This window comes from Mauremys mutica, chromosome 1, assembly GCF_020497125.1.
Source record: "Mauremys mutica isolate MM-2020 ecotype Southern chromosome 1, ASM2049712v1, whole genome shotgun sequence".
Classification (NCBI taxonomy): domain Eukaryota; kingdom Metazoa; phylum Chordata; order Testudines; family Geoemydidae; genus Mauremys; species Mauremys mutica.
In genome coordinates, this window is record NC_059072.1 from 74,087,022 (window position 1) to 74,110,633 (window position 23,612).

The following is a 23,612-nucleotide window of genomic DNA, read 5'->3' on the forward strand; positions in this document are numbered from 1 at the left end:
CTGCAACTTGCAAGTGTAGCCAAGCCCTGAGTGTGGTTGTTAGTGGGTTATAGATTGTTGTAATAAGCCATAAATCCAGTGCCTCTCTTCAGTCCATGACTTTTAGTATATAGCAAAGTTATGAATTTCAGCTTTCAGGGCTCATCTTTTGAAAGTGTTGTGCAGGTTTTCTTTGAGGATGAGGACTGATAGGTCAGAGTGATCACTTTGTGAAAAAACTTCACCCAGAGGTGATGTGGTGTTTTTTGTCTTCTATCGTTTTCCTGTATGAATTCATTCGAGAGCGCAGTGATTTTTCTGGTTTCTTGAAATTGTGGTAGAAATCGGAGGGAGTTTGTCATCTATCCAAAGGATGAAAATTATCATTGATATATCTCAGGTATAGCATTCGTTTTGTGATGCATTTGTCCAGAAATTCTTCTTCAAAGTTACACATGATGAGGTTGGCATATTGGGAAGTCATCCTAGTACTCATAGCTCTTCCCATGGTTTGGACAAAGCGTTGTTTGTGGAATGTAAAATTCTTATAGGTGAGGATGAAATGGATGAGTTTGGTGATGTGTTTGGGATGGATATCTGAAGATTGTCCATCATCTTGTGAATATTTGAAGTAGGCAGCTATGCTGTTATTGTGAGGGATGGTGGCTTAAAGGAAACACTTTCAAAAGACGAGCCTGGGAGCTTACATTCTGAACTTTGCTAGACATTAAAAAATCATGGACTGAACAGAGACACTGGATTTATGGCTTATTACAACAATCTATAACCCAGGAACAGCCCCTCAGAAAACCCAGATTTCCTTCCTCCCCACCTTCCTTTCCTCTGTATGACTGGAGGGTTGTTAACTGGCCACTTTTCATCTTGAACGGTGCCTTCAAAGATGCGTTAACTACTTATGCTTAACGATCTGTTCCATCTTGTATTTAGCTGTGACATTATGAGGCCAGGACTACACTACAGACCTATATCAGTGTAACTGTGTTGTTCAGGGGTGTGAAACTTCCATATCTACCTAATCCTTATGTATACAGCACTATGTCAACAGGAGCGCATCTCTCACCAACATAGCTGCTGCCTCTTGGGGAGGTGAATTGACTATGCTGATGGGAGAGGCTCTCCTGTTGGCATAGTAGCATCTTCACTCAAGCACTACAGCAGCGCCGCTGCGACACCGTAGTGCTATACGTGAAGACAAGCCCTAAGTTTCCCAGACCTGAAGAACTTTGCATAAGCTCTCTCTCACCAATAAAACCTATCACCTCACCACCTTGTCTCTTTGTAGAAGTTTAATACATCAAAAGGTGAAGTTGGTTGCAAATATAGAACAGGCTGTTTGTTGATCAGCTATGTGTTTGAGTTTGTTTTAACAGTAAGGATGTTAATGAGGCCATGATCTTGTCTTTTTTTTAGTGCAGATCACCATGTTAAGTAGGAAATGTCTTAGCATAAAACATCTCTATGTAAAATTCTAACAGTTACGAAAGTAATTAAAGAAACATCCCATTTAACAATTTAACACATTTAACAATACAAAATGAGAGGAAAATAAAGACCTAGCAACATGTAAATAAAATGAAGGTCAGCTCAAGGATTAAATTGTTGAGGGAATGTTGGATTTTCAATATGGTGTGACAAAGTTCCTCCTCTACCTTGGTGGGTCCTGCGCTTATTGGCAGATTTGCTCACCTCAGTGATCTTCCCCATAGTCTGGGTCAACTCCTCCTGTGTCTGATCAGGAGTTGGGAGGTTTGGGGGGAACCTGGGCCCGCCCTCTACTCCGGGTTCCAGCCCAGGGCCCTGTGGATTGCAGCTGTCTATAGTACCTCCTGTAACAGCTGCATGACAGCTACAACTCCCTGGGCTACTTCCCCATGGCCTCCTCCAAACACCTTCTTTATCTTCACCACAGGACTTTATCTTCCTCCTGGTGTCTGATAACGCTTGTACTCCTTAGTCCTCCAGCAGCACACCCTCTCACTCTCAGCTCCTTGTGCATCTTGCTCCCAGCTCCTCACACGCACTTCCTCTCCTCTGGCTCCTCCTCGCCTGACTGGAGTGAGCTCCTTTTTAAACCCAGGTGCCCTGATTAACCTGCCTTGATTGGCTGCAGGTGATCTAATCAGCCTGTCAGCCTTAATTGGTTCTAGCAGGTTCCTGATTACTCTAGTGCAGCCCCTGCTCTGGTCACTCAGGGAACAGAAAACTACTCAGCCAGTGACCAGTATATTTGCCCTCTACCAGACTCCTGTACCCCACTGGCCTGGGTCTGTCACAATGGGTACAATTCTTCTGTCTTGGAGACCTTTGTTAGTTCCCGAATAGTTGCAGACTTCTGAACTTCAGTAAAACTCAGGTTTCACCACATTCTTTAGTATCAAATTTATATTACATTTTTTTTCTAGGTTTGGATAACTTTAATTTTCATGCATTTCTCTAATTGTTAACTCTGGGTAGAACCAGAAGTGTAGAAATACAGTGAAAGAGGCTATTGCTGGCTTTCCTGGCACGACCAGAAGCAGGAGTATGGGAGAGTGTGTGAGAAGTTCAATCTACCTGAGATTTCCAGCCCAATTTTGCAAAGACAGGTAAGACCCAGAAAGTATGTGGTCATTTTGAATATTTGTCCAAACATTTTGACTATCACATTTATAGACTAAGATCAGAAAGGACCATTATGAACATATAGTCTGACCTCCTGCATAAGTGAGGCCACAGGTTTTCAAGCCTTACATTAAGCCCATAACTTCTGTTTGAGCTATAGCATATTGTTGTTCTGGGAATTTGATGAAACCACATTGAAACTGGTGTGCAAAAAGCCACCCTTCAGTCAGGATCAATGTAATTAAGCTCCTTAATAGAATAGATAGCTGAAAGAATAGGAGCCACCACCAAAACATAGGCACATGCAAGGTCAGTTAGGAATCTGAGCTATCTGGGCAGAAGGTATCAGAGGGGTAGCCGTGTTAGTCTGGATCTGTAAAAGCAGCAAAGAGTCCTGTGGCACCTTATAGACTAACAGACGTATTGGAGCATGAGCTTTCGTGGGCCATCAGGGTAATCTGCTGGTGGGCCAAGATACATTTTGTTTACATTGACCGTCCACAGGCACGGCCTCCTGCAGCTCCCAGTGGCCGTGGTTCGCCATTCCCAGCCAGTGGGAGCTGCAGTAAGCATGCCTGCAGATGGTCAATGTAAACAAAATGTCTCAAGGCCCACCAGCAGATTACCCTGATGGGCCGCGTACCAAAGGCTGCCGATCAAGTTACCTCTTAACCCCCTCTTGGGTAAACTTAATAGATTGAGCATCTTTCATTTCTCACTGGAAGACCAGTGTCCAGACCTCAAATCACTCCTGTAGCAATTCTGAATCTTTTCCAATGTCTTTTTTTCAAGTGTGAACATCAGAACCAGTGGCAGCATTTAGGGGAGACTGTCTCCTCATGAGGTTTTTGCACTTGCTTAAAGTTCCATAGGTTAAGAAGCTAGGGGATGTGGGGGGCTCTGTCTAACCACTTTTAAGCAGTGTTCCCATACTACGTCAGTGTGGCTGTTGCCAGAGCAGTCTGGAGCATTGCTCTAGCTGCATGGTTTCAATGCCATGGCCAGGACAAATTGATATTGCAGACTGGTACACAGGGGGTGGAGCTCAGGGGAGTCTGCCAAAAATTTGATCCTGGTGGCACTGGCTCATGCACTGTGTGGGTAAGAGAGAGGGAAGACTCTCCAGTCAAGGGAGACCTGGGATCCCTGGCTGAGGGGAAGAATGAGTGGGGACTGGAACAGGGTCCTTTATGTGGCCTGGGGTGGCCCAGAATTTGTCCTTCCTCCCCCCAAGAAATATTTGAATTGGCACCACTGATGAGAACCAGGCACAGTATACTGATGCTGTATACAGAGATAATACTACCTCCCTAATCTTACTTGATCCTCCCTAGCTTATACGTCCAAAGATCATGTTAGAGCTTTAGCCACAGCATTGCACAGTGAGCTCATGTTTGGCTGGTTATCCACCATGACTCCTACCTCATTTCCAGTCACTGATTTCTGAAATAGTGTCCCCATCTGTCAGTGTGACCTACATATTTTTGTTCCTGTTGTGGTAGCTCTGAAAGGTCCCTGGTATAACTGGGGCTCCCATTATGCACTGTAGGAATAGCATAATTACTCCTGGGGGAATTCTGTGCATCAGCAGAGGCGCAGAATTAATCTATCTTGCATAATTTTGTATTTTCCCCACATAGGAAAGTGCTGCAGTTCTGCCTTTTGCCCACCAGAGGCCGCTGCGGTGCCAGAAAAGCCAGCTGCATTCATGCCCGCTGTTCTAGCACCACAGCGGCCTCTTGTGGGACAAGGCGGAACTGCAGCACTTTCCTGGGCAAAATGTACTTTATGCGGGAAAATACAAAATTCCCTGCCCAGTGGAGCCAGGTTAGAACAGAGTGGGGCACACAGGGCTGCTGGGAGGTCACAGACTAGAGTTCAGAATGGCTAGTGAGGGGGACAGACTGGAGCATGGGCTCAGGAGTTAGTGGGGTGACAGTATTGAGCCTGGGGATGGGGGGCTGCAGAGGCCCATGGGGATGAGGTGTGTGGGGACAAGGCAGACGTGCCTGACTGAATGGGAGAGGCTTGGGGTCAGCCAGGGTCTGCATGGGGGAGGCTTCCAAACACCCTAACAATCCCCCTCTTCCCCCCCAAAAAAGAAAAACTTTCCACCCACACTCAACACCTTCCAGGTTCACTCTTAGGCTCCTTCTCTTTCCCTCTGCTCTTCTGTTACCTCTGACTCTCCCAACCCTTTGCACTACTTCTGACAGGTGCAGGAAATACAGATCTGTATTGTAATTTAAATGAATTACACAAAGTTCTATATTAATATGCCTCATAAGGAATCTATTTGTCAAAAAAAAGTACCAGAATCTTTTTTTTGTCTGTATTATTACAGATGTACTTGCTGACAGATATTTTGAAATAAATTACCAAAATTGTAACTGGCATGATTATATTGTGTTATTTTGACAAATAAAATATGCAGAATTTTGCAGAATTTTGAAATATTGTGTGCAGAATTTTAAATTTTTGGTGCAGAATTCCCCCAGGCATACATAATATAGTGGACAAATATGCATTGCAACACTTTTTTTCAACGAGGGACTGGAGCACTGTATGTCATTTCTTTCATTCAAGTGAAAAGCATGCGCACTCACTGGCTTTTCATCTTTACACTGACCACTGTGTAAGCTGCAGCTGAGAAGCCAACATGACACATACGTTTCACTGTATTAAGAAGCGTGCCATGAAATTCTCTCACCTGTTCCCCAAGCTTCCTTTCTGTAGAATTCTCTCAATGTGGTATTCTGAAACACTTATAAAAGGTGATTGATTTTTTTTTTATCTGTTGCAGACAGAAAAGCGACACTGACTGGATTAGCATAATACATTTGTGGGCTTTATGCAGGGAGTGTCAAAAATCCAAAACTGTCTATGAATACTAGATCTTGTCTTTGGATCTTTGGCATGGTGGAAAGATAGTGAAACTCAAAGCCAGACAGCTCCCCCTCGATTATCATTTGGAGAAGGATTAAGCCTATTTGATAGCACCCTCCTCTTGTTGGGCTAAACTGTGTCCTGCTAGGTCAGTTCACACTCTCTGTGGTTAATTTGACTGAGCTTTTTTAAGGAATCCGGGGAAGCTATTTCTCAGCTGAGGTAGTTTCTTTAATTGAGCCTTCTTAATAAAACATAATCAAACTCTTGCAGATTCTTACTTCCAAGTCTGTGCATGCATAGCAGTCCTTTTTTTCCCCAAATTAACCTCTCACACCAGTAATTCCACTGACCGGATTTCTTGACTCTTACCTAAGAGCCTCAGTAATACAGATCTCCCACCAATCTCCCTTTTTGACCATTTGGCATTTCTGAAGCAGTTCCTCTCCGCAATAACTCCAGTAGTGGGTCATCAGGGAACCACTTCTGGCCTCTCAACTTCCTCCAGGATGTTGCAGTTCCTCTCTTCCCCGCTAAACCCCTTCTGGCCTCTTTATATGAGGGTCAGCTAATTAAATTCCAATTCTTTCTTAGGTGCAGCAGGCCGGGCTAATGGGACAGTCAGGCCAGCTCTGGGCCATTGACCCAAAGAACGGTATCCTTTATTCCTTTACAAGTATTAGAGACAGAAAAGATTTAGTGGATCTTGTACTTCAGGGGTTTTCAACCTTTTTTTCATTTGCAGACCCCTAAAAAATTTCGAATGGAGGTGCAGATCCCTTTGGAAATCTTAGACATAGTCTGCAGACCCCCAGGGGTCTGTGGACCACAGGTTGAAAACCACTGTTCTAGTTCAACTCACTGTCAATACAAGGAAACGTATCTGAGGGGGTTCAAGTTATTCCTGCCAAAATCAATGAGACCTTAAACTTACTAAAGTGACTGCAGATAAACCAATTTCATACGGTAACAGCAATAAATAAAAAGGCAAACAATTAGCTATAAAAGTGGGAATGTCTGAATGAGAGAGAGAGAGAGCTGTGTGCGCACTTTTAGGCTCTAGTTAAGTACATAAGCATGTGCTTAAGTGCTATGCTGAATCAAAGCTGTAGATTTATGTGAAAAATGCAGAGAACATCCATAATTGAAGGTTCAGTTTTTAGAGGATGACAGATTATTGGCAGTGTGTAGAGGCTGCTGTCAGCTGTTCCAGTGATTAACTTGCTACATCTTTACAGATCCACAGTGCGGGTATGATAATTGAAATTGACCCCATAAACATAGGGTTAGAAGGGACCGCAAAGGTCATCTAGTCTAACCCCAGTGATTTTTTTACCCCTTCTGTTGTAATGTACCTATATTATACTCTCCTCTTATTTTTAAATGTTGGCAGAGACTGAGATGTTTATATTAATATGTATAAATAATTTATTGAACAATAACATATGCAAATGAATTAGATATCTTTCTCTATATAAATACATTAATGACTTTTTTTTTCCAATTTACTATACTAACTGTCCATTCCATTAAAATCTAGATATTGTGATGAGGGGCAGGGGAGAGTTCAGAAAGAATGTAATACAGTGGTCTCACTAATCGTACTGTGTAATATTTGGTTTCTGTACAGAGTAGTCAATGTAACTCAAATCATTACCATGTGATATAATACAGTCATATGCAGTAATAGTTCATATACTATCAATACTAATGTTTTTTTTTAAATATAGCTTTAAAATAGATATTTCAAATGGGTACATAACAATCTTATTAAGTTAAAAAATGAAACAAAAAAACTCAAACAAAACCTTTGCACAACGTAGTAAAAGAATATTCCATCTTTAACTTCTGGTGGCACACTCAAGTTACACTGTTTAATTCATGTAATCACCAGGACCACTGGATGGAATTATTTCTAGGTATTATATTGTTCATCTGGTGTTTTTAATATAATTTTGGTTTTAAAAGCATGATTACTTTCAGCAGTTAATTATAGTAATGGAACACTGTCAAAGCTGGTGGCCAGTAGGTATTCTTTTTTTAAACCTATGCTACTATGGTATATCCATTTCCCCCGCTGTGGCTGTCTGCTCTGTATTTGATTAGCTCTTATACTGAAGCGAAGAGAATCAATGATGTGAGTACTTGCAAAGAAAAGATGTAACATGTTTTGGCTTTTTTGTTACAAGGCTGCAACCAGAGCATTGTTTCAGAATAATTGTGCCCCCAAATTCCAAGTGAAATCAACTGGATTTTTCAGTATGGAAGAATTGGAGGACTTCCTTTTTGCCTCGTTTTTCACTATATAGGAGATATTTTAAAATGACAATAAATTGGTCACAATTTGAGGATTAAGTTTTTTGTTTTTTTTCACTTCTAAGGTAGATGATCTTTTTAGCCTTCCAGCTTTGGCTGTGACTGTTCATTAATCTTTGGAAAAGTAAATGTAAACTTAAAAAGGTTCTTATATATTTTGCTTTTACATTCCAATTTGATTTGATAAAGTTCTAAACTTTAAGATCAAACTGACTTACAAGAAAATATGCCAGGAATAATTTACACTTCTTCTCCTAAATATATTAACAATGAAATACAAAATAAATTTTAAAATACAGAAAAGCTAAGATAGCTGGGTTATATTTATCACATGAATATGTGCCAAACAAAGCTTGGTCTTTTGCTAACGTTATCTTACTATATTTGTAATACATGGTAAACAAAGATCCTATTTCTGTAACAAGTACATTCTGACAATATATATTTTATGGAATAAATATACGGTATATTAAGTTATAGATTTCAGAATAATAGCTATAATGGATACAAGCAATACCTATATTTAAAAATACGTTCTAAGATTCTCTAGCCTTACTACTAATAAAATTAAAGTAGATCTAAAACTGCCTCACTCTATTGATGCATAATAAAATATATGGAAACATCAAGAGTAAAAAGCCAATTGCTTCTACAACTGAATATTTTATAAATATAGTAACTTGCTATTTTCAGGGAAAAAAATTAAAATTATTATAAACTGGAAGTCAGATTAAAACAACTCTACAATATATAGTAGAAAGAGGTTATGGAGTGTGATGTGAGAGTTTGTTTTATGTTTGTGGCAACATTTTGAACAGATGCAGTTTGGTTGAGGGACTACAAGTTGTTCATTTCTGGAAATAACTGCAGAGAAAGACTTCACCCTTACTAGCAGCCGATCTTGGCATCCTTAGATATAACCCTCACTGACCTCAGTGAACCAATAGGCCAGAGTTTTGTTAGAATAAGGAGTGCAAGATTGGACCTTACAATGATTTATTCAGAAACCCCAAACTTCTCTACATTTCATAGTGTTTACTTACCATACTGCTCATTAGGAATAAAGTCATAGAAATCTTGTATCTGAGACTGCACTGTACTGAAAAGACTTATAAAGAAGGTACCAGGTGTGTTGTGGTTCTTACTAAATTATTCTTACACCACTTATTCATAACTTCTTGATAAGTTCAGTTATTGTGTTCCCTCTGTTTCCTTGTAACTGTAGGTTGGAATACTGAAGCACAGCTCCAATTGCTTGGTTACTGAATTCTTGATCTGGATTTTATTCTTGAGAATAACCTAGAATTAAACAAACAAAAACATTTCTCAGAGCTAACAAAAAGAATTGAGGGATTGGGTCACTCATATTTGCCTTCCTTCCTTTCTCCCCAACTAAGAATAACTTTAACAAGCACTATAGTACATTTAAAGATTTAGTTGGGGTGAGATTGTCTAAACTTTATTTGAAACCTTTGTGAGATTTTTGCATTTTAATGGTTCCTGCAACAGTCCAGTTTAAGGTAGAAAAACACAATTTATTACACAAAACTTAACCATTTATATCTGTAACATTAAGAGCAGAAAATAGGAATTTTGACTAAGACTCACAGAATAAGGGTCCATCAAGCAAAATTCTGATCTCACATGCAAAACCTCAGCAAAAGACTCTTGTCTAGGGGACCAAAGCAGGATACTAGCCTACAACTTGGAAGAGCTGGGTTCAAGTCCCTGCTTCACCAGAGACTTCCTGGATGACATTGGACAAATCGCTTAGTCTCTCAGTTCTCCATCTGGAAAATAGGAGTGATCGGGAAGTGCCATCTCACAGGGTTGTTGTGAGGATACATTAAAGATTGTAAGGCACTCAGATACTACAGTAATTTTGGCCATATAAGTACCCACACGGTGAATGGAATATTCCTTACCACAGTGGAGGTAGGATGTGCAGCTAAGCACTTTTCCAACACATTATGCAATGGAACCACAGTGGCTCTGGTGCATTTTGGGCTTTTTGTAGCTGTGAAAGGCCTGGGAAAAATTCCCCTCATATGTGTAGATGCTCTGCAGCGTAGTAGTAAGGGACTGTTATATTAAGCCTAAAGCTGGTAGCAAAAAATTCTTAATTTTGACAATAACTCTATTTTTTGGCTGATGGGAGTAAAATACAGTATGAGAGGGTGTCCAGAAAGAATACTAAGTTACTGCTCGGACTCTTCCTTGTATTGCATGCTAGACTTGTATGCCAGGTATTGATTTCTAGATTCAGACTTGGAAAAATAGCTCCACATTCTGATGTGGCAAATCCCCTACTTGCAAAGTGCATTTTTCTTGGGGTAGGGCACACTGAAGTCTACCAAGCGATAAGCACTCTCCGCTCCCATTGCAGTTGGTGCTCAGTAGCTGGTAAAAGATGCTCAACCCTTCACAGGTTCGAGCCAAAAGCATGACCATTGAATAATCTCACCTACGACATATGATTTTGCTGTGTATTCTGCTGCTGTTGCTGCTGCTGAATTAGCAGTTGCTGCTGTTGCCGGCGTCGTGCTGTCCTCAGTTTTTCAAAACGAGCCTCCATCTCTTCCAACACTTTGGGAGTGTAGCGCACGACCAACTTGACACTATCTTTAGCAGCCTTCAGGAGCTCCACTGCTTTTTCATGGTGCTCTCCTTCCACACTCTGCAAGCAAAAAGAACACAGAGTTCTAAAGATGCTGGTTTTATCCAGAGTCCTGTCCTCTTCTCGTACTTGCTCTCACAGAAAGGATGTCAGTGGTTTAAGCTGTTTCCATATTTTAGACTTTTCAAATGGTCATTGGGGGAGAAATGTAAACGTAAATAAGATTTATGCAGGGTTGATTGATTATCTCTCTTTGCATTTTAAATATGATGCCTGAATCATTTTTAGGTTGCATCTGAAATGTGAAAATGAGCATAATTTCTGATTCATACAAAAACTGGGGGTGGGGAGAGTTTTGCAAATATATAAGCCAAAATAATGCAAAAACAACTGAATTTAAGAAAAGCTTGTCAAACCTTTCCTGTGGCTACCAGAGAAGAAAGTGGAATACAGGGAGTGTGAAAGTTTAACATGGGTGAGAAGCGAGCCGGTTGGGTGTTTGGGAATGGCTCACTAGCCTTTCATTTCTAAGGCACTGATACTGCATGGAGCTCCCTGTAAGCACCTGCTTAACTTCAAATATGCGAGCAAGCCCACTAACTTCAGAGACTACTTGTGTTTAGAAGTTAATGGGACTGCTCACATGCATAATCACATCCTTTGCTGAACAGGAGTTAGTATCACAAGTGCAGACTCCTTCCAGTAGTGACAGTTTAGTAGGGTGACCAGATAGCAAGTATAAAAAATCAGGACAGAGTGTGGGGGGTAATAGGTGCCTATATAAGAGAAAGTCCCGATATTTGGGGCTATCTCTATAAAATCGGTGCTCTCCATCCAGTTAGTAGCAGACAGGCATGTGTGCTTTAGTGTCCACTTAACTGCATCTGCAAGAGTAAACCAGGAGGCCAAGGGGTGAGTGATGAACCAGGACCTTAGTTTCCATAATCTACACATGAGCATGTACATAAGCCTCCTCATGCAAGTAGACACCTTGAACTCTAAGTCTTCCTCATGTGAGTGCAGAGTGATGCATATATTTAAGTGTTTGCAAGATCATAAACTAGCCTGTCACACCCAAGAGGTCACATCCTCCCCCCTCACAGGGTTTCAGAGCCCAGGCTCCAGCCCCAACCTGAACATCTGCCCTGCAGTTTTATAGCCCTGAAGCTCTAGACCTGCAAGCCCAAGTCAGCTGACCTGGGCTCTGACGCTAGGTGCTTCAGGTTTTTTTTAATCAGTGTAGACATATCTTTGTGCTAAGCCACATTTATGCTGGACTTAACTGTGTCTGAAAACAGAATTTGAATTTGGTTTTAAAAATACCGCAGTTCTCGCTAAACTCTGCAGTACCAGACTGGCTTTGAGTGTGGTGGTGTATGTGTGTTGATATTGAAAAAAATAAAAAGGCGTGTGGTCGCGGTGGAGAGGGGGTGGCACAAGTGTAGGTGAGACAAGTTCATGGTTTGTGAAATCCAAACATTTAAAATATATCATGCAAGTGAAAGAGAAATGGTTTTCTGACTTTTTATGATGTATGAAGGTGGCTTTTTTGTTCCTATTCTGTTCGGATTTTTACCCTGGTTTCCTGGAAGACCATAAGGGTAAGTGGAGAACTCTGATATCTATGATTTGAAACCTAACTGAGAGAAGTTGCAGGCTTTTTGTTTGTTTTTTGTAATTCAGACGATTTAAAACTATTGTTTTTGTTAACACCCATTTAACTCAAATACACAACAGACAATTCAGAAGAAAGCTCTTTTGCTAAAGATTGAAGACCTCCTTCAATTAAGAGCCAAGAAACCACATCTTTGGATTCTTTGGAAAAAAACAGGGGAGATGAGACAACATTACTGACATTTCTAAGCTTAAAAAAATAAGTATAAATTTTGTTGAAGTTTTTTCTATATACAATTACACACAAAGGAGAGTAACCCAATGTCTATCTCCTGACCCACCTACCATTGAAGTCAACTTTAAAAAGTAGCTTCCAGTGTCTCATTTCCCATTAGCTTCCTTGGAACGTAGGCTTGAGCACAGTAAATCCTCTTTACTGACAGCTTCTCAATACGTAGTATCTATTCCTTTTCAATTCCCTATCCCTCTTTTCCCCAAATGCCCCCTTCCTTCTCTTTCTTTCAGTTCTGAATTCTAGATTTCCAGTCCTCACAAGAAGTGATATTCAGTCCTTGGAACAAGTGATTGATAATGCCTGAGAGAAAGCAAGGTCTTCTGTCAATGAGGTTTGACATAGTCCCTCAAAAGTGTGGTACTTTATCTAACTTTATTTGTGGTAGATTACAGAGGAAAAGAAAGGAACGAGGGAGAAAACATATATATTGAAGGATCTTAGGGCCCTGATTAAGGGCAAAATTCTCTTGTCAGATCAGTACATACCCTTTTTCTCAAAAATGGCTTGCATTATGTGATATCTGCTGTGAAATGAAACATACTCCCAAATGTGCTTAATTTCTGATTTGTATGTTTACTTTGTTTTTAAATAGTAGGTCTTCAAAAGCAGAGGTGATTTCTCTGAAAGAGGTTTTTCATTTTTCCCCCACTAAATTGCTTGACTGGAGTGCATTTCAGGAGTACAAATTGTTCCACACATTAGGTGGAATGGTGGAATTCTGTAATGATAGATGATTGTCATATACGTTCCAACAAACAAAAAGTATCTCAGTGCAAAAACCCTACAACCAAGATCTTCATGTGGGTTGTAGACCATTTTTAAATGAATGTTTTTTTCATAAAAGAAATCAAAGCTTTGCCACACAGTATATTGAGGCAATTGTGTATCATGCTATTTAAAAGGAAACTATGCCCATATGCCACAAATCTCCAAAGAGAAGAAGCAGCACTGATAAGTCTAATATTGCAAGAATATGTTGGCATCATTTTAGGAACGTCAGAAATTTGGAAGAAAATGTTGCTTATTTTTGTCACTTGTAATAGATTGCGAATACTGTGCGTAACAGGTCAGAACAAATATGGATTACTTCCGCTGTGGCACACTGAGATAGAACTATCAAGGCAGAAGATGCCAAAAGCAGGCACATGACATGACTTGACTTCAGTGAAATGTGTAATACAATCAATACTGTTTGTCCTCTAACCTTTTGCTGGCAGCAAACATAACTTGATATAGGGTCCGCCATAGGAGTTACATCAACAACATATTTGGAAAATACTGTCCCAAGCAAGGAATAAACTTTTAGATTAACTGATGGGACATAAGTATTTCAGAAATGTGAATATGCTTCAGAAAACATTATATTTATATTCAAAGTTGGAGGGATGATAATTATCATTTCAGGTGCTAAAATGATGAGGTAGGCTCAGGGGTGAAAGTAACTTACCGGTATGCAGGGCGTCCGGGAGCCACGGGCCCTTTAAATTGTGAGTTAAAAGGGCCCTGGGGCAGCTGCCCCTTTTGCCCCCCTCCTCCCATCAGTGGCCTGCTAGTACAGTCGGCACTTTCTTGCCAGTACACTGTACCATACTGTACCGGCTTCCTTTCCCCTCTGTAGGCCATTCTGTATTTGGCAGCCAGAGTGAGATGGAACCTTCAACTAACTAACTAGCTTCAGATGCATGACCATATGGTTTCTGAAGCACAGATTTTCTAAATCTCTTCCATAACCCTCCCACTGTAAGATCTTAAAATAGTATTAAAGTTATGTGACAGGGTACACTTTTTTAATTGTTGTGATTATGATAATATAAATCTGCTGAACATCCACAGCTAAATGAAAGTAATTTGCAAAAAATAGAATTCCACTATAAATACTTGAAAAATTATTATGTGAGAATGTGTCTAATGCACAAAATGATCAGAGCTCAAATGGAAAACAATATATGAATAAGTTATTTTAAAATTTACTTGAAAGATAATTTGCATGTACAAACTAAAAATTTGCTTAGGTGTTTTGTGGTTTGATTTTTCAAAAGCTATCTATTTATTTTAATCAACCCATAGGGTGTACTGGATTCCATCAGAGGAGAATGTACACAGTGCTCATTGTGATAGCTATAGAATAAATCACTAATATGTGACATGGTCACATTGATCACTGTAAAGTGACTTCTGTTCTTGAAACTAACCACATGCAGCTCTGCATCCTTCAGCACGTCACTTTCTTCCTAACGAATTATGGTCAATATGAATCGGCATCAGCATTGGGCACCCATAGCAATTAACACTGTCTATATTTACTGAGCAGCATATTTTTACTTCACTGCTGTTATTTATAATAGGCAGTAAAGCACATGGCAAGTAGCATATCTGAACTTGCATGTAATTATTTAAGTATAAAACATGTATTTTGTTTTTAAAGAGGATGGATGGTTACAGATGGTGCAGTAAACAATTGTAATTGTGCCTGCGTAATGGACTCAACAACATTGTGTACTTCCACTTCTCAAATCACTTACAAAACTTGACTGCAATCTAGTTAGTAATTAAGGGCTTGATCCTGCTCCTAGTCCAATGAATGGGAAAACTCCCATTGACTTGAAAGGTGCAGGATAAAGACTTAAGCTCTCAAACAAAACAAGGAAGGTGAAACTACAAAAGACAAAGTAAACCATTACTTTACTGCTCCCATCAGAGACCTGAGTTCAGGTATTATTGACCAAAGCTAATTTAAAGGTGAGTTCGGTTGCATCCAACACCATTACTGTACTTGGTTTTAATGCATCTGTGCCTGCTGTCACTCTTAAATTCATAAGAGTTTGGCCAGAAGGGACCACTAGATCATCTAGTCTGACCTCCTGTATACCACAGGCAATTAAATATCACTCAGTGACCCCTGTGTCAAGCCCAATAACCTGTGCTTAACTAAAGCATAATGTGTTTGTATGCCCAGTGTTATCTGAGGGACTGCTCACCAACACACCCTTTAATAAAGAACACCACATGCCAGTGCTGTTTGCTGAATAAAAGGCTGTGATACTATTTAACACCCAATTTGGCTTCCTCCCTCTTTGTTTAACAACCTAAGAACAGCAAAGAGAAGGATATTCAGAATACACTTAACTTTTTTTTTTTATCTTGCAGCATTGGCAGGTGCTATCAAGCAGAATAAAAGTAAAAGACCTACTGTAGAGATAACAATAGGTAAAGGAATTGCAGATATTATACAGGAAAGCACTGTCATTACTTTACCCAGGCGCATATAATTATAGTCAAAAATCCCCTACTCAATTGCAGACAAGGAAAAGGAATCTGATTACTGGGCAAGCAGGCAAAGTGAGAGTAGTATTCCTATTTGAGGTCTGTAAGTACAGATATTGGATGAGAACTAGTTCTTGTATAGTTAGTCTATATTGCAGGGGATACAGCATAACAGTAGCTATGCAATAAAAGCATAACCAGTGCCAGATATGGACAGCTACCTCTGTGTCCTGGCTGAGCCATCTGCAGGGCTTATTGCATACAATGCCCTTTACTAGGGAAAAGAATACATTACTCCCCTGCACACTGATAAGTATTTGTTTTAAAGTTCTGGTGAGACAATTTAAGCAAAACCAACCAGTCATACTAGGATAAGTAATACAGGTTCTGAACACTCAGCCCTATTTTTATGTTGATAATTATAAAGTTGGATAACCACCAACATATGAGCATAAGCAAGCTGCTGATATTTCATTTTCATCTCATGTACCACTGCTGATCCATCTGTTATACTGCACCTGCTGTATATTATTGCTTTATCTCAGATGCAGGTGACCTGTTCGCAGCGAACAGTAGGTTAGCAAAACTTAGCTTTTTGCTTCTGTTCTCAAGTTGTCTGTGAAAAGATCACTACTTCTATATTATTTTATTGTTTTGAAATTATTCTAGAAATGTTTTGTGTGGGTATAATCAGCCGCTGGATGGCTTGTGAATTGTTAGCAACAGGTATTGTTTCAAGTTTTCAACATTTATAATTCAAAATAGAGGGTTTTTTTCATTAGACGTGGATCACAGATATGTTTGTCTCACCTCTCCAGATGAGCATAACTCTTAGATTCAGGTTTCTAATGTGCATACTTGAAATGGTGAATTTGACATTTGTTTTCTGCAATATTAGCTTAATATTTGTTCCAGTGCACATTCCTGCAAGTAAACTTCTGTAGGCAGTTCACAAAGAGGTGAGAATATAGTCAAAGCAAATGCATTTTAAAATGTGGCGGTTCACCTATTTTTACAGTATTTGTCCAGCTGTAATTGAAAGAAAAAAAATCTTTCCAATTAAGTCTGTTGGTCAATTAGAATACTTCATTTTCTTTTACCTGTATTTTTTCCTTCATCGGTTGGCAGTGATGCTAAATATCAATGAGATCATTTCATTTACCTCCAACCAGTGAAGCTCAAGTAACTTATTTGGTTAAATATTATACTGGAACTTGTGAAGTTGATTGATCTCTGTATTAGCTTTTCTTTTATTTATGGAATCATATTTTTTCCCCCTAGTGCATAGGGATGGTCGGCAAAATTTTCACAATTTCCAAAAATTTCCCATTCTGCCTAGGGACAAAACTGAGACCTTTAGACATTTTCATACTCAAAAACATGGAGAGACAGAACCCCCGCTCCCCCAGCACAGCCTGGCGGTTAGGACACTCACCTGGGATGTGGGAGATCAGGATTCAAGTTTCTGTTCCAAATCAGACACAGCCAGGACTTGAACCTGGGTTTCCTACATCCCATGTGATATCATACCCCCAAGACTATTGGCTAGTCTCGTTTGCTGTTCTTTTTAACTAGAAATTCCCATCCTTGACTTGAGAAACCTTCCTGACAGTCGTTGTGATGAAACTTTTATGTTCCCACAAAAAGTTTCAGTTTCAGTGAATCGTCATTTTCCAATTGAAAAACATTTAATCAAGAAAATTCCCAACCCAGTTCTAGTTGCGGATGCTTTACTATTCTTTACAGTCTTGCCATGAACAGAAAATTAAGCTGAACATTCTTGTATTTCAAGCTTATTATGAACCATTTTGGGGTGTGATCCTATTTCCCTTCATAGGGAGGTGATGGTCAATGGGAGATTTGGATGGAAGTTTTGGGTGCACAAGGAATATAGGATTACAGTATTTTGTATAGTGTTTTCAGGTAGAAGCATGCTATTGGAGTGTGCCATACTATTTTAATATTTTACAAAATCTACTTACTGACATTTCACCTCTGCCTCATGGATTTTAATGGGGCTGTGCAAAGGGCAAGGAAGTAACAGAATACTTAGCTTTATGCCACGACTTCATGCTTTATGATGACTGACTCCTAATCTGAGGACAAAGATTATAACACAAAGAAAATACACTAATATTTATGAGGCAATTGTAAGAAGAAGAAATAGTGTAATCCTAACTCATCATTAAGTCCTCAGACTGTTAGAAAATTCTTTTAAAAGGGATAAATTCTGCCCAGGGACTCAATGTTGTCACTTTGAAAAACTGCAGTGCAATAATTTTATTCATCTCCTGCTATACCACACAGGAGAGGTGCAACAAATATGTGATAAGAAGTTATGGGCAGATCTGAGGGCAGAACTGGCCCCAAAGACATTCAGGCCTGATTTTTCTCCTCTCTATTCCAGTTCCCCTGTTTGGAGTCCAGAGTGAAACGAATGCAAATCAGTCAGTCTGAAAGTGACTGAAAAGTAACTATGTAAAATGACATCTTTTTACATTACACATCTGCTCCCTGTATGTATTTACCAGGGTGGATTTGATTTTAAATCAAATTGACTTGTTGGTTGTTATAACTTTAATATACATTCTTCACAACTCAGAGATAGATGTAGGTTTCATTTTTAGAAGGTACACACTATACATTTTTAAAGAGCTTCATTTTGAAAACTTTTCAGATTAGTTTTACAGCTATATAAAAAATGAATGATTGTTTGGTTATTTCATTTACCAAAGGTAATTGAAGCAGATATTTATGAAGTCATTTATGAACTATCTTCAATTCAACAGGTTAATCATTAATATTTTGGAGGATTTTCTTGCCATGCTGTATTAGGAGGAGAACATCACCAGTCAGACATTTAAATTGTTTTATTTAAGTAAAACAACAACGTTATGTATTCTGGACTTTTTCTTCAACAGCAAACATATAATATTTTAACAAAACAAGCATATGAACTTTTGAATTTATTTAAACATTCAAGTTTTTTAAAATCAGGTTTGTTTTTGTTAAAATTGTTTTTAAACTAAAATAGTTAAATGAAATATTTAAAAAAATATATTAAATTGACTATGTCAGCCAGGTCAACATGAGAAACTTAAAATATTGGCTTCTGCAGCTAACTCAGTCATCTTCACCTTCATTTTCCTGTTTGTTCATAATCTGGAAAAGAAAAACAAGCTTTCCTGCTTTTTCAGGTCCCAAACGATTTCTCAATTTGGAATGAATTAGTCCAAAGGAAGAAAATATTCTTTCTACACCGGCAGAAGAAGTTACTGCTGTTAAAAGTGAGGTTTATCTCTTCAACAGTCTTTGAATCCAAGTGCTTAAGTGACTACCACCAGTTCACTGGTGTGACTTTCTTTAAAACATCATCAGCAAACATATTTCTTGAATGGTTCACCCTTAGCTCTGAAGTTTATTATAGCTGGCATTATGGAGGGAAGATTGCTGGATGTCCATGTCATAGCCAACTCCTCTTCTTCAGCCATTAAGGTTTGACTCTGGTACCGAGAACTGAGAATATTTGCAAAAAAATGAGCTGGAGACAGTGCTTGTCCAATTTATTTTTTTAATGCTTGTAATTTAACTGTGTCGTTGCATATTTCTCTTTTTAAGGTCTCACTCAGTTCCTTCCAAATTTCAACAGCGTCAGCAATAAAACAGCTATTTCCCTGCATTTTGTTCACGGCTCCAGAAATAGGCTTCACGGTACTCAACATGTGTTCAACATTTCTCTTAAGCCCAATGTTGAGAACTTTGGCTGTGACAGTGCCATCTATTTTTTCACAATCTTGTTCTCACAAGCTGTCATCAGATTAGGCCAGTTCTTGATATAGTGCTCAAAATAGTCCACTACTGAGTTCCATCGCATGTCTTGTGGGAGAGTTAGCTTGGTTCCTCCCACTTTTTTCAGAGCAGCTGCTGCAAAGTGGTTGTTTTGGAAGTATTTTGCAATTTCAACAACATTAGCCTTTATTTCTGGAACACTGAAGTCTTTGGCTCAGAGGTGCATCAAATGAGCACTGCAACCATATGTTATTAGCTTGGGACTCTTTCTAAATTTCTTCTCATCTTGGATAAATTTGCAGCATTGTCTGTGACCAAGTTGACATTTGAATTTTTTTTCAGTTTGTTATAGCTTTTACTGATACTTCTTGTAAGCATTCTGCTGTGTTTGCATTTCCTGATGTATCAATTGTTTCTATAAGGAAGACATTCCCTTTTTCTGTTGTCACACAAGCACATACAACAGGATCATTGTGGCCATTGCTCCATCCATCAAGGCTCAGGTTAACAATTTCACCTTCTAGACCTTTTTCACACTGCTCAATTTCTCTTTCATAGACTTTATCCAGTAATTTGCCCGCGACATCTGCTCTGTTGGATGGGCTGTGTCCTGGTCTTAATGACTGAACTATGTTAATGAAATGTGGGTTCTCAATCATACCGAAAGGAGAGTTTTTTGCATAAACAAACCAGGCAATTTTTTCATATATTACCTCTTTTTGTAGTTTGCTGTTTTTATCACAAACTTATCTATGGTTGTTTCTGGATGATGGAGATTTTTTTTCTTTTTGCTACAGGTGATATACTGTGACTGTGTGACATACATGATGTGACTGAAACACTATCATTGGCAGATAACTCTGAAACTATAGAAAATTATGGTGATCTTGAAGGTGGATAGTCTTCAGAATCCTGTATGTTGAGGAAGGATTCTCCTAAACAAAACAAGTCAATGCAGTTATTTAATTATTATTCCAGACTGCTCATTTAGTCTTACTCATTGCATTCACTGACATGCAGTACTACTTTAAAGTAATTATAAAAGGAAGATCTGCCTATTTCAATTATTTATTTTTTATCACAATTGCATCTAAAATGATAGTACCATAGAGTAACAACTATATTTTTTGCTCAGACGTGAGAATTCAAGAATAGTCCACAAGGAAGACAAGCAGTCCTTAAGAAAAAGTATGAAATAAAAAAGTTTACCAACCTAAAGATCCTGCACGTTCAGATATGTTCCTTTCATCATCATCATCATCTTCAATGCAGCTTCCTCCTGAGAAGGAACACTTCTCATGATGTTGTTTCATTCGGGCAACCAGGCCTTGCATTTCTTTCTTGCACTGTTTGCATTTTGCACGCATGCCTGTCTTACCCATGGGTAGAGGAACTTCATTACAATATTCCCAAACTGGGTCTCTTTTACGGCCTGCTGCCATTATAGGTTTCCCCTTCTAGTGGGAGAATGGTATGGTAGATCTCAAATCAATGAAGGCTACACTCAGAAAGACCTCAAGACTTCTGGAATATGCTGGTCAAACAGTTTCACTTTTGTTTCTACTGCCTGTCCCTCCCTTCTCAAATTTATCTCCAGACTTCTCCTTGTCCAGATCTATTCTGCCCCCAACAATCTTCTATTCATTGAACTTTTTGAAACTTTGCACTTTTAGAGAGAGGTAAGGGATTGACTCTGTGTACACAAATTTGCAGAGGGACAATAGGGTTGAGGTCTGTTATTTCTCACCTCTATATATTATTTAATTATGTACTTAAAAACATTTTTGCTGTTAACAAGCATGTTATCTCTGGAGACCAAAATCCACAGTTTGAGAACTGCAAAACTATGCATCTCTGATGGTATCTTCTAGACTGAGCACTGAGTCCCATTGGGTAGATAGAAAGATTAACCTATACAGAAGCCCCTGGGACCCCATGCGATTGGGTCCCTAATCCATGAACTATTAGAACTCATTTACAAAACTTCTCTTAAATATTACATGACTATATTGTCTCATACTATAGAATTAGAATTTATAATCCCTATTCCATGATATATCTTTGAGCTATAATGTGTCTTAATTAAAAAAAAAGCATTTTATCAAAAAAAATCTGATTTAAATAAAAAAAATCCAATTTTTATTTATTTATTTTTTTAATCAATGATTTTTATGCACCCTGGTATATTGATATCAGCTGATTTTAGTGACAAAAATAACACTACAGAACAACACAAGTAAAAGAGAATGAGCTGGATTTTATTCTTCATTGTGAATCATCAACAACATTGTTTACTTAGTTCCTTTTTAATTATAGTTGTACAAAGCCACTGAAGGCCACATGCCTGCACAAATGTCACAGAGGGCCTAATTTGGCCTGCAGGACTGTTATTGGCTATGAAGTACAAGAAGAAAAAAAGCCCAGTTTGACTCTCGAATTGCAGCACTGGCAATGACAGAAGATATCTTTTTAACTTGTAAACTGCATGTATTTTATGCAGAAAACTAGACAATAAACAATGGAAATCCATAAAGACATTTTTAAAGCCACTTTTCCGAGCTGAGCTACACTGGAAGATGAAGCTCTAACAATCAATATTATAACAAAGATGTGGTGGCATAAAGTTGTTTAGTTCACCGCAAATGTATCATCTCGGGTCTCTTACTGCAGAGCTAATTTTGTTTGTGGTGTTTTAAACATTTTAAACCTTCATTTGGAAAAATAAAAACTCTCATGAAAAAGGAAATCACTCTAAACTTTTCACCTACCACTCCGTTAACAGAAAGCAGCTGGTCTCCTCGCTTGAGTCCTCCATGTCTTTCTGCCACCCCTCCAGGAATGATACGAGAAATGTATATAGGAGAGTTTTGTTCCTTTCCTCCCATCACGTTAAAGCCAAGACCTTCATCAGTCTTTGGCAGCTCCACCACTCGAGGGTGTGAATGGCCTTCACTTGCTGCAAAAGCAGCAACTGTTGCCTGGAAGAAAAGACAGTTATTTGGCCATGTAATGAGATCACTGTTAAGCCCTGTCGTTTGTTTTGTAGAAAGAATTCGTTCACATGAAAATAATATTTTGAAATTCTATCAAAGATCTGAAAGCACTTTACAAATGTTAAGTCTCAAATCACTCCTTTGAAATACTTGGGGAAACAGGCACTGAGAGAAGTTAAGTGACTTGCCCAATGTCACCCAGAAATAGATCCTAAAAGGCCAGATTGCTAGTCATCTGTTCTAACTCAGTAACACATTACTTCTCTTTTTAAAGTTGCTTTGTCACTCACTTTTTTCCTTACTGCTGTGCAAGACACCGATATAACCTTCTGCTTTACTTCTAATTTATGTAATTTGGATAAAGTTAATTGTTTCCCCACCCCCAATATATGTAGGACTGATTATTTGGTTTATTCTTTGCCCCAAATAAATCCTGAAGGATATTTTCATTTAAACTATTTTTTTTAAATAGCCTCAATAAAATCTTCCTCTTGAAAAAAGTGCTGATAGATTAATAACTTTTACAACAGGGGCATGAGCTTTTATACTGTAACTGCACTTTATATAAATAGGTCTTGAAAAGTAATGCTACATAATCTTCAGATTATGAAAATATAAAATGAATTAAACTAAATGACTATTCTCACTATAGAAAAATTACAAATATGTAAGGTATTGTAAATCTTGTATGAAGAAAAGAAAAACATTCTTTATTCCATCTTTCACTAGCAATTGTCTCTTTTTAATTGTAGACCCTGGTAAAGCATTAAGTAAACATTACAAAATAATTATTTTTACTTTTTAACATATCCTCAGATTTAAAATTACTGCAGTAATTCTATATTATGTTAATGCTTTTTCAGCATTCTAATGTTTATGCTTAATGGAAGCTAGTAGATGATGTGAATATAATGGATCATTCTCAGTTGTATGTACTCGCTCATGCAAACCTTGTCATCATGCATACATTTAAATGTCAGACATGAATGCACTAGGAAAATGCAATGCAGACAGCCCAGAAATAACCAGGAAGTATTGCGATATTCAAACATTGCTCTGTAACCCTGCTGTTCTATATGAATAAGAAATGAGAATGGCAAACACTATTCAGAATTTTTCACCCTTTATTATACCACGTAGCAATCGTTTTTGTGTTTGCCTACAGTGTAAACAAATCATATTCTAACATAATTTTCTACTTTCAGTAGTAGAACCTTTACAAATCTACATTGTTCAT

General features: G+C 38.5%; 1 protein-coding gene across 3 annotated transcripts in view; it reads right to left on the reverse strand.

Moving 5' to 3' along the window:
• Positions 1-6,965: 6,965 nt before the first annotated feature.
• Positions 6,966-23,612, reverse strand: part of LIN7A (lin-7 homolog A, crumbs cell polarity complex component) — a 77,001-nt gene continuing 60,354 nt past the window's right edge. For 2 of the 3 annotated variants that reach the window (XM_044979794.1, XM_044979800.1), the window contains exons 4-6: positions 22,151-22,360; positions 10,268-10,480; positions 6,967-9,102 (exon numbers count right to left, since the gene is read on the reverse strand). In XM_044979794.1, the coding sequence (XP_044835729.1) occupies positions 10,268-10,480; positions 22,151-22,360 (423 nt within the window). In that variant the 3' untranslated portion in view covers positions 6,967-9,102. Of the gene's footprint in view, positions 9,103-10,267; positions 10,481-22,150; positions 22,361-23,612 lie in introns of all 3 variants that reach the window. The other variant, XM_044979807.1, reaches the window with a different exon arrangement.